General features: G+C 39.8%; 2 protein-coding genes across 2 annotated transcripts; one reads left to right on the top strand and one right to left on the bottom strand.

Moving 5' to 3' along the window:
* Positions 1-3,408: 3,408 nt before the first annotated feature.
* On the bottom strand, positions 3,409-4,341 carry LOC103675607 (olfactory receptor 8S1-like). Its single transcript, XM_008704726.1, has one exon. It carries the CDS (start codon positions 4,339-4,341, stop codon positions 3,409-3,411), a length of 933 nt encoding a protein of 310 aa, XP_008702948.1.
* Positions 4,342-24,244: 19,903 nt separating this feature from the next.
* On the top strand, positions 24,245-24,444 carry LOC103675435 (60S ribosomal protein L39-like). The gene has a single exon (XM_040641913.1). The coding sequence runs from the start codon at positions 24,275-24,277 to the stop codon at positions 24,428-24,430; it is 156 nt and encodes a 51-aa protein (XP_040497847.1). The 5' UTR covers positions 24,245-24,274; the 3' UTR covers positions 24,431-24,444.
* Positions 24,445-24,772: the final 328 nt, after the last annotated feature.

Genomic DNA, 24,772 nt, shown 5'->3' with positions numbered 1-24,772 from the left:
TCTTCCTATTATTTGAGATTTTAAGTCTAGGCTTAGACTTAAGCCTAGACAGTGAAGCACTTTCAAAAACCAAAGCTGTTGCTGCTGCTGTCATTGATATTACTTCACACGCCTTTATCAAGAGATGTATAAGAAGTCACTTTGAAACCATTACCAGTAGCTTTCCTCCTCTGCTCATCACCTCTGCTGGATAGGCTGGTGATGGGTAGTAAGCAGGGCACGTATTGCATGGTGCATTGGGTGTTATACGCAAGTAATGAATCATCAAACTTTACATCAGAAACCAGGGATGTACTGTATGGTGACTAACATAATATAATAAAAAAATCATTAAAAAAAGAAGTTTAGAATTATTTTGGTGTTGAGTCTGTCTCCACTTTGCAATTAGAGAGGAGGGTGTGTAATTGCTGCTAATAGGCATAGCTGCAGGACTGCAGAAATGATGATAAGGGGAAGAGAAAGTGGTTGGGACTCAGTGTAGACCTTTCGTCCCACCTGAAAAGCATTACCAAGATGATGTGTATCTCAGAACAGGCTGGAATCTCTAGAAAAGTAAGCAAGAGGGGGCACCTGGTTAAGCGTCTGCCTTCAGCTCAGGTCATGATCCTGGAGTCCTGGGAATGAGCCTTACGGCCGGCTCCCTGCTCAGGGGGGAGCCTGCTTCTCCCTCTGTCCTTCACCTCGCTCTCGTGCTCTCTCTCTCACTCTCTCTCTCTAAAATAAATAAATAAAATCTTTAAAGAAAGAAAAAAGAAGAGTAAGCAAGAGGAAAGCTTGAAAGGGTTTCATGCCAGGGAATACTTGAATGGGTATCCTGGCTAGAGCAGCAGCCAGGAGAGAGGACTCTGCCCAGTACCACGCATTCTGGATCTCTCTCCCAGGCTGTATAGGAAAAAAACTTGGGGAATTCATCCTGTAGAACTAGCTTCTGGTAGAAACACCCACTGCTGTTATTCCCTGCCCACAGGAGGAAGGCTCCTCCCACCAACTTTTCTCTGCTCATACTCAGGGGCCTGTTTAAAACAGGAGTAGAATATCCAATCCTTTATATTCCTCTGTCATACAGACAGATTAACTTTATGACTTTCATCCTGAGACACTGTCCTAGTCTTCATACTCCAAATATCTCCTTCATGGCCAGCTGTGCTCATGTCCCTCTGTTTCTCAAAGTCTTTATGTCTGGGTTACAACAATGCTCTATTTGCTTGAACACTGAGTATTTACCAATGACTTCCAGCTTTGGCCTTATACTCTATAGTCTGACCTTGGGTCATCCATAGGACTTATTAGGATGGCCCAGCCAGTTCCTTATCCTGACCGTTCCCAGTAAGTCCAGAGCTCAGCCAAGGGAAAGTTCTGATTCCTTACTTGTTAACTCCTTAGCCACAAACCCAGCCTCAAAATCCTTCCCACACCCCAAATGCACATTACCTGTATATCCTGTTCAATAAGCCAATCTGCTTTCCAATTTGGCGGCAGGACTTTTATTTAGACTTATTTAGTGAGAAGGAAGATGACCTGGAGAAAGTAGCTTCTATGTCTGGTGCCAGGATAAAATTTATAAAATCTTATTGATGATGAAACACTTTACTGAATTATACACTAATAAATTGATATTGTGACAGGAAAGTTCTTTCTTTCAGAGTCTCACATACTCTTAGTTTTTCTTTTTTCTAACATTATGTCTCAGTTACACAAAGCATTATTCAGGTTTAATGAGTTCACAGAGCAGTCATGTTTAGGCAGCTGGTTGGTTTGATTCCTTGCCCTTGGCAGGCCAGGGCATGGTGAGGGCAACAGCTTTTATAGTCTTAAACTGAAGTTACACTTAGTAGTAAAAATGTTATTTCAACATTGATTTTTATAAGGATGAGTGGGATCTCTTAGGTCTGGCCTTCGGAACATCTGGGTGATGCAATGACCCTTAATCATTAATTCCAAACTCTTCTGAGTCTAGTGGGAGTTGAAAGTAGAAAGAGTGGCCAAAGGGGTATTTGCCTGGCTTCCCAAGCAGGAAAAGAGTAGTTTTCAAATGACACTCTAAGGTCTATGTCTTCTCTTTGGGACTTCTCAGGCAAAATCAAGTCCGGTCAAATTTGGTGTGTAAAAGTGATTTATTAATCAAAAAAATAAAAAGACTGAAAAACTTAACAAGCACAGTTCTTTGCCTAAACTGTCTATCCAAATCCATTTGCTTTATGTATGTACTTAGAGTCCTATTCTGTGCCCTGTGACACTTTGAATACTCCCATTTGGAAGTATTTGTGTAAAAGTTTATTATAGTATTAAATGCAAGTAGACTGTATTATAGTCTTAAGTACAAATAGTCTTAAGAACAAATAGACGGTTAAACAAATCAAAATTTCCATTTATTTACAATAAACTATTAGGCTTTCACTCAAACTAGACTGTTCCGGCATCATATTTTCCCCCACTGTTACTTATCAAGTAAATAAGCAAAGGAAACACAATTCAAGGGTGTTTGGAATAATCAAGAGCACTTTTTAAAAAGAATGTTTGCTTTCTTTGTTAATCTGTATGTATTTTAAAGTATTTTGTTTTGGGGCGCCTGGGTGGCTCAGACATTAAGCATCTGCCTTCGGCTCAGGTGATGATCCTAGGAATCTGGGATTGAGCCCTGCATCGGGCTCCCTGCTCAGCGGGTAGGCTTCTTATCCCTCTCACTCTCCCCCTGCTTGTGTTCCCTCTCTCACTGTCTCTGACAAATAAATAATATGTTTAAAAAAGTATTTTGTTTTTAGTTATTATGATTATAACATTTATTCACACATATATTCAAGAAATTATACATATATGAATGAGCATATTTAAGGGTTCCATAGAAAGATTATAGCAAGAAACAACAGGACTTGGGAAGGTTTATTTGAGTTTGTCCTCTGGCCCAATACATGAACTCACTTTCTTCAGCATCTTCAGTTCCTTTTGCCTATATCCAAGGACCACTCAGTTGAAGTTCATTATTCTCCTGCCACATAGCTGAAGTCTATTACTATTTTTACTCAACCACCCAGAACCTTTACTTAAGAGTAAAGTATGGCTTTCGCTGCCTTTCCCTAAACTCAATTACTAATCATAATTGAGGACACACATATTTTACTAATAAGAAGATCAAAGTAAGTATTTGGGGAGTACTGAGAATAATGAATCAACACTTTCATGACCACATTTTTCTGAATTGAGATAGTTATTTAACCCATTGTTTCCCTCTATTTATACTAAAGTAACAACCTTCTAATACCTCTATGTTCATTTCTTATGCACTGCTTACTTATCTCATAACATCTGACATAATATAGACCTAGAAAGTTTTTATTAAAGTCAACTCACACAATGTGTGGATAGTATCATATTATCCTGATTTTCTATTATCCTCTAGCTTCTCTTTTTTCACCTGGAATGTGGCAAATATGTTCCCAGTATCCTCATAGCTGCCTTCACCTCCTTGTTCTTGAGGCTGTAGATGAGAGGATTCAGCATGGGGGTGATCACGCTATACTGCACAGAGAAAATCAACTCTAGGGGGGATCCTGAGGTTGGCATGAGATAGCGGAGTAACCCTGAGCCATAAAAGAAGCTCACTGCTGTAAGGTGCGAGGAGCAGGTGGAGAAGGCCTTGCTTCTGCCTGAGGTGGAGCTGATACTCAGGATGGTAGAGACAATGCAGGCATAGGATGAGATGATTGGGAAGAAGGTCCCAAACCCATGAAGAAGGGTGGAGCAGAACAGTACTATGAGGTTGGTGGAGATATCAGAGCAAGACAGAGGAAAGAGAGAGGGCACCTCACAGCTGTAGTGGCTGATGATATGGCTCTCACAGAAGTCCAAGTTAGTAGCTAGGATGATGTTGATAAGTGCATTCAAAAAACCCAAGCCCCATGAGCCCGACACAAGTTGTACACAGAGCTGTTTCCTCATCATCTGTCCATAGAGCAGAGGGTTGCAGATGGCAGCATAGCGGTCATAGGCCATCACCGAGAGCAGAAAGCCCTCAGTCCCTGCAGTGATAAACACAAAGAAGCCTTGAGCCAGGCAGCCCCTTACTGAGATGGTTTTTATTTCCGATAGGAGGTCTCTCAGCATCCTGGGCACAGTAACTGAAGATAAACAAAGGTCCAGGAAAGAGAGGTGACTGAGGAAAAAGTACATGGGTGTGTGGAGGTGAGAGTCAGCCCTGATCACCAGCAGCAGCATGAGGTTCCCCAAGATGGTCAATAGGTAAATGTTCAGGAACAGCACAAAGAGCAGAGTCTGGACCTGGGGGTTGGTAGACAGCCCGAGGAGGAGGAATTCAGTGATGGTGCTGTGGTTCCCCAAGGCCATTTATGAAGGCTGTTTCCTAAAAATTACATGAAAAACCATGGCAGTGAAGTTTCTTCTATCCTCCAATCAGATTTCACATGGCATTGATTCTCTTTTATTATCACTATTAATCAGCAAATATATTTTTAGCTTTTACGCAAGGCCACTAGTTTTATGTATGTAAAGACAGGCGATTAGAAACCATGGTGATGGTGCAATGGCGGTTCTAAAGATGAATTTTGAGATGGGTATTAAGGAGGGCACGTATTGCATGGTGCACTGGGTGTTGTACGCAAGTAATGAATCATGGAACTTTACATCAAAAACTAGGGATGTACTGTATGGTGACTAACATAATATAATAAAAAATATTATAAAAAAATAAAGATGAATTTTGGAAGATTCAGTAATGAGTTAATATTGATGTATTTGAACCAAGATTTTAAGAAAATGTAAGCTTCCTCTAAAAAGACATGTCAATTTAAAGAAAAGTGTGCTTAAAGGTCAAGAATTAGGAAACTGAATAGTTCTTTATAGCTGTACCCTAGAGTATGAATGAAAATCATAGGTAGTCACAGGTAAGCATCAGCCCAGGTTCATCCCAGCTCCACGGCTAATTGTGAGACCTTGTACAAGTGACTTAACTGTTCTGGACCTCAGTTTTCCTGTCTGTAAAGTGAAGTCATAACAGTACCAATCTTACGAAGTTTTTGCAAGGATAAATATATATATAAAGTATTTAGAAAAATATCTACACAGAAAGCTCCTGTATTATTTTTATCAGTATCATTACCATGGGCTACAACTGTAGGCAGAAGTCAGACAGTAAATCACTCTTACAGGGTGATGATGCACTAGGAGGAATTAAGTTTTTGCTGCAACAATCACTGCACTTGTTTCCTAAAGGCCTAAAGGAGGTGTAAGAAAATCATGTAGAGATCACTAAGGTGGCTTAACATTGACATTTTGAAATCATTTTGGTATGGTTCCCTTCTGAACTTAAGCTATTTTACAATCTCAAGGGCAATTTCACTCAGGAGGGGAGGTATTGTGACTGTTTTCAAAAAGAAGAGCAGGTGTAAATGAGACAGGAAGTATTAGGGACTCTAGGTGTATGTTTGGTACTTGCACTTACATTATTATCTGGAATAGATCCATATCTCAGTTGGGCAGAAAACTCTGGAAAAAGAAGGAAGCAAAGTATGTGAATGAAAATCAAGCCAGTGCCCAAAGGAAGAGCTAGGAAAGGAGACTCTCTCCAGAATAACACGCTCTGAACAATTCCCCTAGACAGGGTAGGACAGGGAGAGTGTAAGCGAAGAAGATTGGGAACTTATCCTCTCGGTTCTGCGACAGCTTGTGCTTGACAGGGCCCCTATGTTCGGTTTAAATCATCAGTTGCTGCTGACCCCTGCCTCAAAGAAAGTAGATCTCACCTTTCTTTGTCCAGTCTAGAAGGGCTGCTTACAAACATTCAGTCCTGTATATACCACAGTTGCGTACCCCTCTGATCTTGATCCTTAGACACTTTCTCAGTGTCTAAGTTCCAAGTCCCATTCTCATGCCCAAATATTGTTCCTGTTCTTAGATTCGACTTTTTTCTAAGACTCTTAGCTAGTTTATAACATCAGAGACTGCAGTTAAACAATGTTACCCATAGTTTCCAAGTATGGAAACTATGGCCTAGAGCCTGTCCTTTAGGCAACTTTCAGGATTCACCATGGTGTCCCAGCCTGATTTCTGGTTTTAGCTAGTTGTGGCTGATAATGCAAGGTCTAGCCTAGACTTATTTACCCACAAGGATGACTCCTGAGCCCTTACTTATCAATTCTTCATCCATGATCTCAGCTGCAAAGCCCTTCCTAGAATCCAAATCCTGATTACCTATACATTTTGTCTAGTAAGACAATCTGATGCCCAAGAAGACTAAAAGGAGTGTGATTTAAATCCAGTTTCTAAGAAGATGAGTGAACCAGAAAAGGTAGTTTCTGCATCCTGAAACATGGTTAAGTTCATAAAATCCTATTGATAACTAAATGTATTACTAGATTCTGAACTAAAAATATCAAATAGCCAGAGGACAATTGTTCCTTTCAAATGATCTCAAATGCCTTCATCCAGGTGCCTCTTCATTTGGATTTCCACACGTTCCTTTATAACATGTCTCAGCCACTCATTCGGTTATCTGGTCTAACTAATCCTCTGAACAGCTATGTTTAGACACTCTGAGCATTAACTACCTGGCTGAGAAACTCAGGGGAATGACAACTCTGCTATTCCCAGTACTCACAATTTGAAGTCAATTTTGTAGTCAAGAATTTTAGCAACTGTACTCAAGAATTTAAGCAAGTTTATTTGCAAATGACATATCTGACAAAGGGTCAGTATCCAAAATCTATAAAGAACTTATCAAACTCAACACCCAAAACAAATAATCAAGAAATGTGCAGAAGATATGAATAGACATTTTCCCAAAGAAGGCATACAGATGACTTAGAGAAAAGCTGCTCAACATCCCTCATCATTAGGGAAATACATGATGAGAGACCACCCTGTCAGAATAGCTAAAATTAATAACACAAGAAACAACAGGTGTTGGCAAGGATTTGGAGAAAGGGGAACCCTCTTGCACTGTTGGTGGGAATGCAAACTGGTAATAGCCACTCTGGCGAGTAGTTTGGAGGTTCCTCAAAAAGTTAAAAATAAACTACTCTGTGATTCAGCAATTGCACTACTAGGTATTTTTCCAAAGGATACAAAAATACAGATTCAAAGGGCTACATGAACCCTGATGTTTAGCAGCATTATCAACAATAACCAGCCTATGGAGAGAGCCCAAGTGTCCACTGACTGATGAATGGATAAAGAAGATTGGGGGGGGGGGACCTGGGTGGCTCAGTTGGTTAAGCATCTGACTCTTGGTCTTGGCTTGGGTCTTGATCTCAGGGTCATGGATTTTAATCCCACATTGGGCTCCATGCCTAGAGTGGAGCCTACTTAAAAGAAAAAAAGAAGGATGCGGTATATATATACAATGGAATATTACTCAGCCATCAAAAAAAGAAATCTTGCCTTTTACAATGACGTAAATGGACCTGGAGTGTATTATGCTAAGTGAAATGCATCAGTGAGGGAAAGACAAATATCATATAATTTCACTCATATGTGGAATTTAAGATGGAAAACAGATTAACATATGGGAAGAGGAAAAGAAAAAAAGGAGAGAGGGATACAAATCATAAGAAACTCTTAAGGATAGAGAACAAAGTGAGGGTTGATGGAGGGAGGTGAGCAGAAGGATGGGATGGATGGGTGATGGGTATTTAGGAGGGCACCTGTTGTGTTGAGCACTGGGTATTGTATGTAAGTGATGAATCACTGAATTCTACTCCAGGAACCAATATTGCACTGTATATTCACTAAGTAAAATTTAAATAAAAAAGAAAATAATAACAACAAGAATAAAGAATGAGCAAGTTTAAATTCATGGAGCTTGTTTGGATGTGGAATTAAGGAACTACTGGTTTGGTGTATGTGTTATGTGTGAACTTTTGTTAGTTTAAAGGGAATTGACTGGAAACAGACTGGGCCAGAGTATTTGATTGGTCCCCATGAAGCAATGAGAACTTACTTGGAAGTAAGTATGTTGTATATGACTCATGTATATACATGCTTGTATATAAAGTGCATACTTTGTATTTTGCAAACATTTGATTGGTATGTCTGTGTTTCTGAATGGTTTGTGAAATTTTCCCCAAAGTTTTCAATCCAAAGCCAAAAAGGGCCAAACAAAAAAAAAACCTGAGCTGCAGGGAGTTAAATATCAACTAAGAGTATGACAAAATAAATAGAAGTAAATAAGTTTGAGTAAATAAAGTTAAATAAAAAATTATTGAAATAGATAATGTTTTAGAGATTTGAAATAAAGTAACAATTCTCTTTGGCATAGTGAAATTGACCTAGAGATCAATACAAGAAAGATAAATAGAAAAGCTTCCAAATATATGTCTAAATGTACATAGGTTAAAAGAGACATTGAAAAGGAAATTAGAAAATATTTTGAATTTAAAGAAAATGAAAATAATATATCAAAATTTGTAAGATGTAGCTACAATGGTGCTAAAAGGGACAAGAAATCCTTTAAATACATCTATTAGAAAAAAAAGATTGGGGGGCACCTGGGTGGTGCAGTCATTAAGCGTCTGCCTTCAGCTCAGGGCATGATCCCAGCGTTTTGGGATTGAGCCCCACATCAGGCTTCTCCGCTAGGACCCTGCTTCTTCTTCTCCCACTCCCCCTGCTGTGTTCCCTCTCTCGCTGGCTGTCTCTCTCTGTCAAATAAATAAAAAGTAAAATCTTAAAAAAAAAAAAAGAAAGAAAAAAGAAAAAAAAATATTGGAATTCAATTTTCTAAGCTTGCACCTCAAGAAGCTTGGAAAAAAACCAGCAAATTACATACAGAGAAAGTGGAAAGAGGAAAATAATCAAGAGCCGTAAACATAAAATAGAAAGCAGATGTACAATGGAGAAAACAAGCAAAGCCAAAGTTGATTTCTTGAAAAGATTAGTATAAATGATAAACTTGCAGTGCTGATCCCCCCCCAAATTAGTGATACCTGAAATGAAAAGGAAGAATTACTACAATCTTATAGGCATTAAAAAGTTGTTAGAAGGATATTATGCACAAATTTACCAAATACTTTTGAAAATATAAATAGCAAACACTTATATTAAATATACAAATTCCTTGAGAAACAAACCTAACAATTCTAACATAAAAGGAAATATAAGATTTGAATACTCCAATATCTGTTAAGTGAATTAAACATGTAATTACAAAATTTTCCATAAAGCAAACTCCAGCCTACATGGCTTCAATTGGTGAAGCAATATTACCAGTTTTACACACAAATTCATTTAGAGAATAGAGATAGTGGGAGGAGTTCTTAACTTGTTTTATGAAGTCGGTAATAACCCTGATACTAAAATCTGACAAGAAGGTGAAAAGAAAATAGTCCAATAATTATCATGAACATGGATGGAAAAATCACAAACAAAATATAGTAAATATAGTCAATTTATTTTTTAAAAGATTTTATTTATTTATTTATTTGACAGCAAGAGAGAGAGCGAGCACAAGTAGGCAGAGCAGTAGATGGAGGGAGAGGGAAAAGCAGACTCCCTGCTTAGCATGGAACTCCATCCCAGGATCCCAGGATCGTGAACTGAGCTGAAGGCAGATGCTTAACTGACTGAGCCACCCAGGCACCCCAGTCAAACAATTTATTAAAAAGATAACATATCATAATAAAGAGGGTTTCATTTTGGGAATATGAAATTCATCTAACAGTCAAAAATCAGTCAATGGGAAAGGCAAATCTAACCACAATGAGATAACATTTCACACCCATTAACATAGCTATTATAACAACAACAGCAACAACAACCGCAAAAACCCAAAACAGAAAATAACAAATGTTGGTGAGGATGTGGAGAAATTGAAATCCTTGTATGTTGCTGGTAGGTATCTAAAATGGTGTAGCCACTGGGAAGACAGTATGATGGTTCCTCAAAAAATTAAACCCAGAATTATCATGTGGTCCAGCAATTCCACCTGAGTATATACCCGAAAGAACTGAAAACAAAGACTCAAACAAGTATTTGTACACAACTATTCAAAGCAGCATTATTATTCACAATAGCCAAAAGTTGGCAACAACACAAACCTAACCAAACCAAACAGATGAACGGATAACCAAAACATGGCCTATACCTACAACGAAAGATTATTCAGACTTACAAAGGAAGGAAATTCTGATACATGCTACAACATGGACAAACTTTGATGACATTACGTTAAGTAAAATAAACCAGACACAATTATTATGTGATTCCACTTACATAAGGTACCTAGAGTAATCAAACTCATAGGGACAGAAAACAGAATGGTGGTTTCAAGGGGCTAGGAGAAGAAGAAAGGGGAGTTAATGTTTAATAAGTACTGAGTTTGAGCTTGGGAAGATGAAAATGTTCTGGAGATGGATGATACTCTCAATATTGTAGTCCCAGCTGGTGAAATTCCAGATTGCAAATAGAACAAGTAACCCCCAAAGGAAGTTCTTGGCAATATGAAATTCTGGACAGTGAAGAGCTGGCTGAGGGTGAGAGGGCTGACAGAGAGCTAAGTTCACTGGGACAGTTGCTAGGGCCCAAAGATAGCTGATAGACTCAAAGAGAATCATCCTTACAACCTGAAAATAACTGCCAGTGAGAGCAAGACTTCAAACTGGACCTTATCAAAACTCATCCACTATATCCCAGCCTTTGCTGAAGATCTTATTTTGGAAATGTCCTTTTTCCTAGAGCTTTATTCCTTTACTAAATACTGTAAATAATAAAGGCACTTCCATGGAAGGTTAAAAAATCATACTTGCAAATACTGATAAAAAATTAAAATAGCTAAAACTATAACTCCCATGAATAGCTAATACTAAACTTCCACAAAATAACAAAAACGGTATCTATCCATTACAAACTAACTTTATCAAGTAAGTATTACTCTAGAGACCAAAGAGATGACTTATTATTGGGAAATGAATTAACAAATATAATGTTAATTAGTTTAAACAGAAAATATATATAACAACAGATGAATAAAAATATTCAATAAAATTTGAAAACCATTTCTGGGAAACAAACTGAGGGCTTCAGTGGGGGGAATGGGATAGGCTGGTGATGGGTATTAAGGAGGGCACGTATTGCATGGTGCACTGGGTGTTATACACAAGTAATGAATCATGGAACTTTACATCAAAAACTAGGGATGTACTGTATGGTGACTAACATAATATAATAAAAAAATATTATTATTAAAAAAAAAACCCATTTCTGACACTATCTAAAACTAGAGAGCTACTTCCTCAGTAGGACTTCCAAAGTCCTTTCTCAAACACACAGGATGTGCTTTATGTTCAAGTCACAAGCCACCAAAATACAGGTGAGATAGCAGCTTAGTCTCAGAGAAATCAAAACCTCATCTAAGGAGGGGAGTTCCACACCTCTTTGATTACACAGTCCAAAACAAGCTGCACGATCTGCTCCCAGAACAGAAACCAAGATAACAGAAACTAGGGGCTGCAGGCCAAAAATCTGTACATTTTCTATAAATAATGCTGACAAACTGACCCAGGGGTTCCCCCTAGTATGTTTTGAACTGAGCACAGATGGGGATTAAGGAGTATACTTGTCATGATGAGCACAGGGCAATATATGGAAGTGTTGAACTCCTATATTGTACACTGAAGCTAATATAACATGGTATGTTAACTAACTGGAATTATAATAAAAACTTAAAAAAAGAAACATAAGCTGAAAAAATAACTTAGCACAGAAAAACACCAATCACAGGATAGTATACTCCTTTCAGCTTTGGCTAAGGGTCAGCACTTTTGCCCCAAGCACCCCTGGAAATAAAGACAGGGTTGCAACATTCTAGCCAGAATTAACTCTGGACTTAACACACTGCATATTATTAATATATTTGAAAATTCTTCTACACTTGAGGTAATTTACATTTGTGTTAGATGTGAGTCATTACTGACAGCTCACCATTTATGAACACCCTCTCTAAATTTTGATGATTTCTGTATCATGAGTTTGTCTTCCCAAATTGCAATACGAAAAACTACATTATCTAACTTCCTTTGAAGCGAGGGTGCAAGATGGGACCTAAATTCGACCAAACACTTTGATTTGTAAATGAAGATGATGGAAACTGACTGGGTACAGGGTATTTCTTTTTTAGCAGAGGTAGTGTGTCAGAAATACTGTTAAGGTGACCCCCAACGAGTCACTTCCTTGGATAATTTCACCCCTTGGTGGGGAAAGAATGTACGTGACTTTTGGAATATGGTGAAGGTAAGGGATGTCACTTCCTTGATTAGGTAATGTTATAAAGCAAAGTAGAGGGATTTTGCAGAGCTAATGAAGGTCCAAAATCACTTGAATTTGAATTAATCAAAAGGGAGATTATCCTGGGAGAGTCTGACTTAATCAGCCATTACAAAAGGGACTTGACCCTTTAGTGCAGAGAGATGCTCTCCCACGGGCATTGAGAAAGTAAAATATCACATTGAGAGGGCCTATAGAATGTCATGTAGCAGGGAAATGCAGGTGGTTTCCAAGAGCTGAGGGCAGCCAAAAGGAGCTGAGGGTGGCTACCAGTGACTAAGAAGCCAGGACCCTCCATCGTAAAGTTGCAAGGAAAAGAGTTCTCCCCAAACTTGAGTGAGCTTGGAAGAGGACTCTCATCCCGTAGAACCTCCAGACGAAAAGGCAGTACAGTCAACATCACAAGTGCAATGGAGGACTGACTCAGTTGTGACCTCACTCTTGACCCACAGGAATTGAGATTGTATAATTGTGACACAATAAATGTGTATTGTGTTAAGAAGATAAGTTTGTGGTAATATGTTTTATAGCAAGAGAAAACTAAATAGGTAGTGGCAGGAGAGGCAAAGTTCTGGGGATGGTACTGGGGATGGCTGTTTAAAATTTTTTTTAAATTAATTATTTATTTATTTAAATTGAAATTCAATTAGCTAACATATATGACATCATTAATTTCAGATGTAGAGTTCAGTAATTCATCAGTTGCATATAACACCCAATGCTCATCAGATCCCATGCCCTCCTTAATGCCCATCACCCAATTCCCACATCCCCCCACCCAACTCCCCTCCAGCAACCCTCAGTTTGTTTCCTATAGTTAAGAGTTTCTCATGGTTTGTCTCCCTCTCTTCCCATTCAGTTTTCCCTCCCTTCTCCTATGATCCTCTGCACTCTTTCTTATATTCCACATATGAGTGAAACCATATGATAATTGTCTTTCTCTGATTCACTTATTTCACTCAGCATACTACCCTCTAGTTCCATCCATATTGATGTAAATGGTAAGATTTCATCCTTTCTGATTGCTGAGTAATTTTTCATATATATATATATATATATATATATATACACACACACACACCATATCTTCTTTATCCACTCCTCTGTTGATGGACATCTGGGCTCTTTCCATAGTTTGGCTATTGTGGACATTGCTGCTATAAAAATTGGGGTATATATACTCCTTTGGGTAACTAAATTTGTATCTTTGGGGTAAATATCCAGTAGTGCAATTGCTGGGTCTAGGGTAGCTCTATTTTTAACTTTTTGAGGAAACATACCGTTTCCCAGAGTGGTTATACCAGCTTGCATTCCCACCAACAGTGTAAGAGGGTTCCCCTTTCTCTGCAACCTTGCCAACATTTGTTGTTTCCTGTCTTGTTAATTTTAGCCATTCTGACTGGTGTGAAGTCGTATCTCAGCATGGTTTTGAATTGTATTTCCCTGATGCCGAGTGATGTTGAGTATTTTCTCATGTGTCTGTTAGCCATTCGTATGTCTTCTTTGGAGAAATGTCTGTTCATGTCTTCTGTCCATTTCTTGCTGGATTCTTTGCCTTTGGGTGTTGAGTTTGATAAGTTTTTTATAGATCTTGGATACTAGCCCTTTATCTGATATGTCATTTGCAAATATCTTCTCCCATTCTGTAGGTTGGCTTTTAGTTTTGTTGACTGTTTCCTTTGCTGTGCAGAAGCTATTGATCTTGATGAAGTCCCAAAAGTTCAGTTTTGCTTTTGTTTCCCTTGCCTTTAGAGACCTGTCTAGCAAGAAGTTGCTGTGGCCAAGGTTGAAGAGGTTGCTGCCGGTGTTCTCCTCTAGGATTTTGATGAATTCCGGTCTCACATTTAGGTCTTTCATCCACTTTGAGTCTATTTTTGTGTATGGTGTAAGGAAATGGCCCAGTTTCATTCTTCTACACGTGGCTGTCCAATTTTCCCAACACCATTTGTTGAAGAGACTGTCCTTTTTCCATTGGGTATTCTTTCCTGCTTTGTCGAAGATTAGTTGACCATAGAGTTGAGGGTCCATTTCTGGGTTCTCTATTGTGTCCCATTGATCTGTGTGTCTGTTTTTATGCCAGTACCATAATGTCTCGATGATAACAGCTCTGTAATACAGCTTGAAATCCAGAATTTGATGCTATCAGCTTTGGTTTTCTTTTTCTTATTTTTATTATAAATTTTTACTGATAGGATATTTCACATTACACAATTTATAAATAACATTTTTCTTTTTCAACATTCCTCTGGCTATTCATGGTCTTTTCTGGTTCCATACAAATTTTAGGACTATCTGTTTCAGCTTTGTGAAAAATGTCAATGGTATTTTGATAGGGATTGCATTGAATGTGTTGATTACTTTGGGTAGCATAGACATTTTACAAATATTTATTCTTCCAATCCATGCACACAGAATGTTTTTCCATTTCTTTGTGTCTTCCTCAATTTCTTTCATAAGTGTTCTGTAGTTTCTAGAGTATAGATCCTCTACTTCTTTGGTTAGGTTTACTCCTAGGAATCTTATGGTTTGGGGTGCTATTGTCAATGGGATCAATTCCTTAATTTCTCTTTCTTCAGTCACATTGTTAGTGTATAGAAATGCAACTAATTTCTGTGCTTTGATTTTGTATCCTGCCATGTTGTTGAATTGCTGTATGAGTTCTAGCAATTTTGGGGTGGAGTCTTTTGGGTTTTCCACATAAAGTATCATGTCATCTGTGAAGAGTGAGAGCTTGACTTCTTCTTTGCCAATTTGAATGCTTTTATTTCTTTTTGTTGTCTGGTTGCTGAGGTTAGGACTTCTAGTACTATGTTGAACAACAGGGGTGAGAGTAGGCATCCCTGTCGTGTTCCTGACCTTAGGGGAAAAGCTCTCAGTTTTTCCCCATTGAGAATGATATTTGCTGTGGGCTTCTCGTATATGGCTTTTATGATACTGAGGTATGTTCCCCCTATTCCAACACTGTGGAGAGTTTTAATCAAGAAAGGATGCTGTATTTTGTCAAATGCTTTTTCTGTATCAGTTGAGAGGATCATATAGCCCTTGTCCTTTCTTTTATTAATGTGATGTAGCACATTGATTAATTTGTGAATGTTGAACCACTCTTGCAGTCCAGGAATAAATCCCACTTGGTCGTAGTGAATAATCCTTTTAATGTACAGTTGGATCCTATTGGCTAGTATCTCAGTGAGAATTTTTGCATCCATGTCCATCAGGGATAATGGTCGGTAATTCTCCTTTTTGATAGGGTCTTTGTCTAGTTTGGGAGCAAGGTAATGTTGGTCTCATAGTATGAGTTTGGAAGTTTTCCTTCTATTTATATTTTTTGAAACAGCTTCAGAAAAATAGATATTAGTTCTTCTTTAAATGTTTGATAGAATTCCTCTGGGAAGCCATCTGGCCTTGGACTCCTGTTTGTTGGGAGATTTTTTTTTTTTAATAATGATTTTTTATTATATTATGTTAGTCACCATATAGTACATCCCCGGTTTTCGATGTAAGGCTCGATGATTCATTAGTTGTGTATAACACCCAGTGCACCATGCAATATGTGCCCTCCTTACTACCCATCACCGGTCTATCCCATTCCCCCACCCCCCTCCCCTCTGTAGCCCTCAGTTTGTTTCTCATAGTCCATAGTCTCTCATGTTTCATTCCCCCTTCTGATTACCCACCCTTTCTTTATCCCTTTCTTTCCCTACCAATCTTCCTATTTCTTATGTTCCATAGATGAGAGAAATCATATGATAGTTGTCTTTCTCTGTTGACTTATTTCACTAAGCATTATCTCCTCCAGTGCCGCCATGTTGTAGCAAATGTTGAGAACTCGTTCTTTCTGATTGCTGAGTAATATTCCATTGTATATATGGACCACAACTTCTTAATCCAGTCATCTGTTGAAGGGCATCTCTCGCTCCTTCCACGATTTAGCTATTGTGACATTGCTATGAACATTAGTATATAGCCCTTCTCTTCACTACGTCTGTATCTTTGAGGTAAACACCCAGTAGTGCAATGGCTGGGTCATAGGGTAGCTCAATTTTTAACTTTTTAAGGGACCTCCACACTGTTTTCCAGAGTGGCTGTACCAACTTGCATTCCCACCAACAATGTAGGAGGGATCCCCTTTCTCCACATCCTCTCCAACAATTGTTGTTTCTTGCCTTGTCTATTTTTGCCATTCTAACTGGCGTAAGGTGGTATCTCAGTGTGGTTTTGATTTGAATTTCCTTGATGGCTAATGATTTTGAACATTTTTTCATGTGTCTGTTAGCCATTTGTATGTCTTCATTGGAAAAGTGTCTGTTCATATCTTCTGCCCATTTTTTGATTTGTTTATTTGTTTCTCGTGTATTGAGTTTGAGAAGTTCTTTGTAGATCTTGGATACCAGTCCTTTATCTGTAGTGTCATTTGCAAATATATTCTCCCATTCCGTGGGCTGCCTCTTAGTTTTTCTGACTGTTTCCTTGGCTGTGCAGAAACTTTTAATCTTGATGAAGTCCCATAAATTCATTTTATCTTTTGTTTCTCTTGCCTTTGGGGATGTGTCATGAAAAAGGTTGCTTTGGCCGATGTCGTAGAGGTTGCTGCCTATGTTCTCCTCTAGAATTTTGATGGATTCCTGTCTCACATCGAGGTCTTTCATCCATTTGGAGTTTATTTTTGTGTATGGTGTGAGATAGTGGTCAAGTTTCATTCTCTTGCATGTAGCTGTCCAATTTTCCCAGCACCATTTATTGAAGAGACTGTCTTTTTCCCACCGGATGTTTTTTCCTGCTTTATCAAATATTAGTTGCCCAAAGAGCCGAGGGTCCATTTCTGGGCTCTCTATTCTGTTCCATTGGTCTATGTGTCTGTTTTTGTGCCAGTACCATGCTGTCTTTGTGATCACAGCTTTGTAGTACAGCTCGAAATCCGGCATTGTGATGCCCCCAGCTTTGTTTTTCCTTTTCAACAGTTCCTTGGAGATTCGGGGCCTTTTCTGTTTCCATACAAATTTAAGGACTGTTTGTTCCAGTTCTTTGAAAAATGTCCTTGGTATTTTGATCGGGATAGCATTGAAAGTGTAGATTGCTCTGGGTAGCATGGACATTTTAACTATGTTAATTCTTCCGATTCATGAGCATGGAATATCTTTCCATCTTTTTATGTCTTCCTCAATGTCTTTCAAGAGTGATTTATAGTTTCTAGAATATAGGTCCTTTACGTCTCTGGTTAAGTTAATTCCAAGGTAACGTATGGTTTTTGGTGCTATTGTAAATGGGATGGATTCCCTAATTTCTCTTTCTTCGGTCTCGTTATTCGTGTATAGAAATGCAACTGATTTCTGAGCATTTATTTTGTATCCTGCCACGTTACTGAATTGCTCTATAACTTCTAATAGTTTGGGAGTGGCTTCTTTTGGGTTTTCCATATAGAGTATCATGTCATCTGCAAAGAGAGACATTTTGACTTCTTCTTTGCCAATTTGAATACCTTTGATCCCTTTTTGTCGTCTGATTGCTGTTGCAAGGACTTCTAGTACTATGTTGAATAATAGTGGCGAGAGTGGGCATCCTTGTCGTGTTCCTGATCTTAAGGGAAAGGCTTCCAGCTTTTCCCCATTGAGAATAATATTTGCAGTAGGCTTTTCATAGATGGCTTTTATGAGATTGAGAAATGTACCTTCTATTCCTACACTCTGAAGGGTTTTAATCAGGAAAGGATGCTGTATTTTGTCAAATGCTTTTTCGGCATCGATTGAGAGGATCATATGGTTCCTGAGTCTTTTCTTGTTGATATGATGTATCACGCTGATTGATTTGCGAATATTGAACCACGCTTGCATCCCAGGTATGAATCCCACTTGATCGTGATGGATAATCCTTTTAATGTACTGTTGGATTCTATTAGCAAGTATCTTGTTGAGGATTTTGGCGTCCATATTCATTAGGGAAATCGGTCTGTAATTCTCCTTTTTGAGGGGGTCTTTGCCTGGTTTGGGGATCAAGGTAATATTGGCCTCATAGAATGAGTTTGGTAGCTTTCCTTCTGTTTCTATTTTTTGAAATAGCTTTAGGAGAATAGGTATTATTTCTTCTTTGAATGTTTGGTAGAATTCCCCAGGAAAACCGTCCGGGCCTGGAGTTTTGTTATTTGGAAGGTTGTTTATCACTGACTCAATTTCTTCATAATTAATTGGCCTGTTTAAGGAATCAATTTCTTCCGGTTTCAATCTTGGTAGTTTATAGGTTTCCAGGAAGGATTCCATCTCTTCCAGATTGCTTAGTTTATTGGCATATAGCTGTTGATAAAAATTTCTAATAATCCTTCCAATTTCAATGGTGTTCGTCGTGACCTCTCCTTTTTCATTCATAATTTTAATAATCTGGGTCCTTTCTCTTTTCTTTTGGATAAGTCTTGCCAGTGGTCTGTCAATTTTATTGATTCTCTCAAAGAACCAGCTTCTAGTCCTGTTGATCTGCTCTACTGTACTTCTGGTTTCTGCTTGATTGATTTCAGCTCTAATTTTGGTCAACTGCTTCCTCGTGCGTGGATTAGGCCTGTCCCTCTGTTGCTGTTCCAGCTTCTTGAGGTGAGAATATAAAAACTGCATTTTAGATTTTTCTATTCTTTTGAGTGAGGCTTGGATGGCTATGTATTTCCCCCTTAGGACTGCCTTTGCAGTATCCCATAGGTTTTGGACTGTTGTATTTTCATTCTCATTGGTCTCCATAAATTGTTTAATTTGATTTTTGATTTCCTGGTTTATCGAGTCATTCCTGAGCAGGATGGTTCTTAGTCTCCAAGTGTTTGAGTTTCTTCCAAATTTTTCCTTGTGGTTGAGTTCCAATTTCAGAGCGTTGTGGTCTGAGAATATGCAGGGGATAATTTCAATCTTTTGGTATCGGTTGAGACCTGTTTTGTGTCCCAGAACATGGTCTATTCTTGAGAATGTTCCATGGGCATTAGAATAGAATGAGTATTCTTTGGTTCTGGGGTGTAGTGTTCTATATATATCTATGAGGTCCAACTCGTCGAGTATGGCATTCAAAGCCTTTGATTCTTTGCTTAGTTTTTGCCAGGGTGTTCTGTCTATTTCTGAGAGTGGAGTGTTGAGGTCCCCTACTATTAATGTATTTTTATTTATATGTCTCTTTATTCTGGTTAAGAGTTGGCTTGTGTATCTTGCTGCTCCCCTGTTGGGGGCATATATATTTATAATTGTCATATCCACTTGTTGAATACTTCCCTTAAGAATAATATAGTGCCCTTCTGCATCTCTAACTATAGTCTGTAGTTTAAAATCCAATTTATCTGATATGAGAATTGCTACCCCAGCTTTCTTTTGAGGTCCATTTGCGTGAAAGATGGTACTCCATCCCCTTACTCTCAGTCTGAATGCATCTTTGGGTTCGAAATGAGTCTCTTGTAGACAGCAAATGGATGGGTCATTTCTTTTTATCCAATCTGCAACCCTGTGGCGTTTTATGGGATGGTTCAAACCATTTACATTAAGACTGATTACTGAGAGATATGATTTTAATGTTGCCATGTTGCCAGTAAAGTCTTTGTTTGTATTGGCTGTGACTTTCTGTTCTGTATCACTCTTGGGGCCTTTTTACTTTTATAGAACCCCCCGTAATATCTCCTGTAGGGCTGGTTTCGTGGTTACAAAATTGGTTAGTGACTGGCGATTCTGAAATGTCTTTATTTCTCCATCAATTCTGAATGACAGCCTTGCTGGATAAAGGATCCTTGGCTGCATGTTTTTCTCTGAAAGAGCTTTAAATATGCTCCCCCAACCCTTTCTCTCATTCCAGGTCTGTGTAGACAGGTCTGACGTAATTCTGATGCTTTTGCCTTGGTACGTGAGAAATTTCTTTGCCCTGGCCGCTTTCAATACTGTATCCTTGCATCTAATATTTGCGAATTGCACTATGACGTGACGTGGCGTAGGTTTGTCGTGGTTGAGCTTGGGAGGGGTCCTCTCTGCCTCTTGGACACGAATGTTTGTTTCCCTTGCTAGATTAGGGAAGTTTTCAGCTACAATTTGTTCAAATATCTCTTCTAGACCTCTGTTTTTCTCCACCCCCTCGGGGATGCCGATGATTCTAACATTGGATCGTTTCATTGAGTCAGTAATCTCCCGTAACCTACATTCGTGGGCGTGGATTTTTTTAAGACCATCTTCTATTTTCATTTTTTCCTCTATTAACCCATCCTCCAATTCACTAACCCGTTCCTCTGCTTCTGCGACCCTGGCCGTCAGAGCCTCTAGTTTTGCCTGCATTTGGCTCATAGAATTTTTAATTTCTGTCAGATTCGCTCTCATTTCTGTCCTTAGGGATTCTATATTCTCAGTAACCTTTTCGTTAATAGTTTTTTCAATTCTACTCATCATTTTGACCATCGTTACTCTGAATTCCATTTCTGATAATTTGGTTACATCCATATCCATTATTTCTGTGGCAGAGGCCACAGAATCACTGTCTTTTCTTTGCTGGGGGGGGCTTCTCCTTCTTGTCATTCTGATGAAGAGAGGTTGCGGGGTTTCCAGAGCCCAAATTATTGACTGGGTCCCAGGCCGTGCCCCTTGTTTTATAGGGATCTTAGGGATGTGGGCTTCTTCTTTAAAGATTTTATTTATTTATTTATGTGGCAGCCAACCAGCGAGAGAGGGAACAGAAGCAGGGGAGTGGGAGAGGAAGAAGCAGGCTCCCAGCGGAGGAGCCCGATGAGGGACTCCTTTCCGGAACGCCGGGATCACGCCCTAAGCCGAAGGCAGGCGCTCAATGACTGCGCCACCCAGGCGCCCGGGTTGTGGGCTTCTTGATTTTTCAGCCTGCCTTCTGTGTTCTGGGGGAGGGGCCTGCCGCGCCAATACTCAGGCAACCCTGTTTGGGTAGAGTCTCCGTGTCCCCTGCGAGGGAGGATGGGGATGGGCACTCTCTGAGCCGGTATTTCCAGGCTTTTGTTCTCTGGCGGCTTTCCCTGGCGGTTTGCTGTGCCTCTTCTGAGAGTCAGAGCAGCAGCGGCCAAATTTCAGCCTCTGTCACGGAACAGAAGGATTGCGGCCCGTTCTCTACTAATGTTCTGGCCACTTTAACTCTGTTTCTGTTGGTGCTGCTCAACCCTGCAGCGTCCCGGGATGTGCGCCCCACACCCGGCGTCCCTTCTCACTTCCAGGGCCGGCGCGTCTCTGTCCTTTGTGTTTCTAATGCCGCCAGCCACCGGCCACCCCGCACGCTCCGGGTCTCCGGTCTCAGTCTATGCCCGGTGAGCACACCTCGATTCGGAGTGTTCGGAGAAGCCTGATGGCGCGCGCACCGTTCAGGGTCTCAGTCTGCTCTCTGGGTGCCGACTGCGAGTCCACCCGCTCCCCGTGCAGGTGGCCCGCCAGCCGCCAGGCCGCCGCAGGCCCAGGAGCTCCCGGTCTCAGTCTGGATCCCGTGAGCACACCGGGATTCCGGTGTTCCGGGAGATGCCTGGTGGCGCGTGTTCACGGCTCACCGGTCTCAGTCCGCTCTCTCGCGGGTGCCCTCTGTGAGTCCGCCCGCTCCCCCGTGCAGGTGGCTGCCGCTTCCCGGAGCCCAAACGCGGCGGCTCCCTCCCCCTTCCGTTTATCTTCCGATATCTGTGCACGGTTTACAGCTCCCCTCTTCGTACCTCAATACTCAGCGCTGGAGATGTTCATTTGTAGAGTTCCAGATGCATCATCCTGCGTCTCAGGCTGATTCCGTGGTTATTTAGGCTGGTCTGGTACCTATCCAGCTCGACTCAGGGGACCGGCTGAAAAAGGGGTCCCCTACTCCTGTTGGGAGATTTTTTATTACTGCTTCAATTTCCCATGCTGGTTATGGGTCTGTTCAGGTTTTCTATTTCTTCCTGTTTCAGTTTTGATAGTTTATAAATTTCTAGGAAATGCATCCATTTCTTCCAGATTGCCTAATTTGCTGGCATATAGTTGCTCATAATATGTTCTTAAGATTGTATTTCCTTAGTGTTGGTCATGATCTCCCCTCTTTCATTCATGATTTTATTAATGTGGGTCCTCTCTCTTTCCTTTTGGGTAAGTCTGCCCAGGGGTGTATCAATTTTACTAATTCTTTCAAAGAACCAGCTTCTTCTTATTTTTTTTTTTATATTATGTTAGTCACCATACAGTACATCCCTGGTTTTTTATGTAAAGTTCGATGATTCATTAGTTGCGTATAACACCCAGTGCACCATGCAATACGTGCCCTCCTTACTACCCATCACCATCCTATCCAATCCCCCCACCCCCCTTCCCTCTGTAGCCCATGGTTTGTTTCTCAGAGTCCATAGTCTCTCATGCTTCATTCCCCCTTCTGATTACCCCCCCTTTCTTTATCCCTTTCTTGCCCTACCCATCTTCCTAGTTCTTATGTTCCATAGATGAGAGAAATCATATGATAATTGTCTTTCTCGGCTTCACTTATTTCACTTAGCATTATCTCCTCCAGTGCCGTCCATGTTGCAGCAAATGTTGAGAACTCGTTCTTTCTGATAGCTGAGTAATAGTCCATTGTATATATGGACCACACCTTCTTAATCCAGTCATCTTTTGAAGGGCATTTCGGTTCCTTCCACGATTTAGCTATTGTGGACAATGCTGCTGTGAACATTGGGGTGCATATGGCCCTTCTCTTCACTACGTCTGTATCTCTGGGGTAAATACCCAGTAGTGCAATGGCTGGATCACAGGGTAGCTCAATTTTTAACTTTTTAAGGGACCTCCACACTGTTTTCCAGACGGGCTGTACCAACTTGCATTCCCACCAACAATGTAGGAGGGATCCCCTTACTCCACATCCTCTCCAACAATTGTTGTTTCTTGCCTTGTCAATTTTTGCCATTCTAACTGGCGTAAGGTGGTATCTTAGTGTGGTTTTGATTTGAATTTCCCTGTTGGCTAATGATTTTGAACATTTTTTCATGTGTCTGTTAGCCATTTGTATGTCTTCATTGGAGAAGTGTCTGTTCATATCTTCTGTCCATTTTATAATTTGTTTATTTGTTTCTCCTGTATTGAGTTTGAGAAGTTCTTTGTAGTTCTTGGATACCAGCCTTTTATCTGTAGTATCATTTGCAAATATATTCTCCCATTCCGTGGGCTGCCTCTTAGTTTTTTTGACTGGAAGAACCAGCTTCTAGTTTCACTGATCTGTTCTACTGTTCTTTTGGTTTCTATTTCATTGATTTCTGCTCTAATCTTTATTATTTCTCATGTTTGGTTTAGGCTTTATTTGTTCTTTCTCCAGCTCCTTTAGGTGTACGGTTAGCTTGCTTATTTGAGACTTTTCTAGTTTCTTGAGAAAGGCTTGTATTGCTACATACTTCCCTGTTAGGACTACCTTTGCTGCATCTCAAAGGTTTTAAACAGTTGTGTTTTCATTTTCATTTGTTTCCATGAATTGTTTTAATTCTTTAATTTCCTGGTTGACCCATTCAATCTTTAGTAAGACGTTCTTTAACTTCCATGTATTTGTGATCCTTACAAAGTTTTTTTTATGGTTGACATCAAGTGCCTATAGCATGGTGGTCTGAAAAGATGCATGGTATCTTCTCACTCTTTTTGTACTTGTTGAGCCCTGATTTGTGATCTATTCTGGAGAATGTTCCATATGCACTCAAAGAGAATGTGTTTTTTTGCTGCTTTAGGATGAAATGCTCTGAATACATCTGTGAAATCCATCTGGTCCAGTGTGTCATTCAAAGCCCTTGTTTCCTTGTTGACCTGCTTAGATGACCTGTCCATTACTGTAAGTGGGGTGTTAAAGTCCCCTACTATTACTGTATTATTCTTAATGAGTCTTTAAGTTTGTTATTAATTGATTTACATATTTGACTGCTCCCAAATTAAGGGCATAAATATTTATAATTGTTAGATCTTGTTGGAGAGCTCTTTATTATGAAAGCAACATTAAGGGGCTAAAAGTAAAACTTTGGCTTTCTCTTTTTTGCCACCATCCTGCTGTGTGTGGCTGGCTGGTTCTCGCCATGTCCTCTCACAAGACTTTCAGAATCAAGCGATTCCTGGCCAAGAAACAAAAGCAGAACCATCCCATTCCCCAATGGATTTGGATGAAAACTGGTAATAAAATCAGGTACAACTCCAAGAGGAGGCACTGGAGAAGAACCAAGCTGGGTCTATAAGGCATCACACATCATGAGATGAAATACCTAACTGGCATTCATATTTAATTAAGCTGCGTAAAGATCATGTATTCTCTCCTATCACTCTGTAAACATCCTTCCTACCTGGCCAGGAGCCACGTTTTATCAGGGAGATGATTTTTCTCTGTTCCTAGGCCTCTGCACCAGTAGATTGGTTCAGTAATAAATGTGAGACCTTTCAGCTCTACTGCTGTTGTGTTTCTCATTTGTGAAGTACTGAATTCCCCTCTCCTGTCAGATCATGTATAGCACGTCAGATAGAACTTTCTGCAGTGATAGAACTGTCCCTTGATAATCAAGTATGTAAAGTATGGTTAGGGG

The sequence above is a fragment of the Ursus maritimus genome, unplaced genomic scaffold (genome assembly GCF_017311325.1).
Source record: "Ursus maritimus isolate PB19 unplaced genomic scaffold, ASM1731132v1 scaffold_26, whole genome shotgun sequence".
In the NCBI taxonomy this organism is placed as follows: Eukaryota; Metazoa; Chordata; class Mammalia; order Carnivora; family Ursidae; genus Ursus; species Ursus maritimus.
Note: the sequence above shows the minus strand (reverse complement) of the source record. Positions and strands in the feature narration are given on the sequence as shown.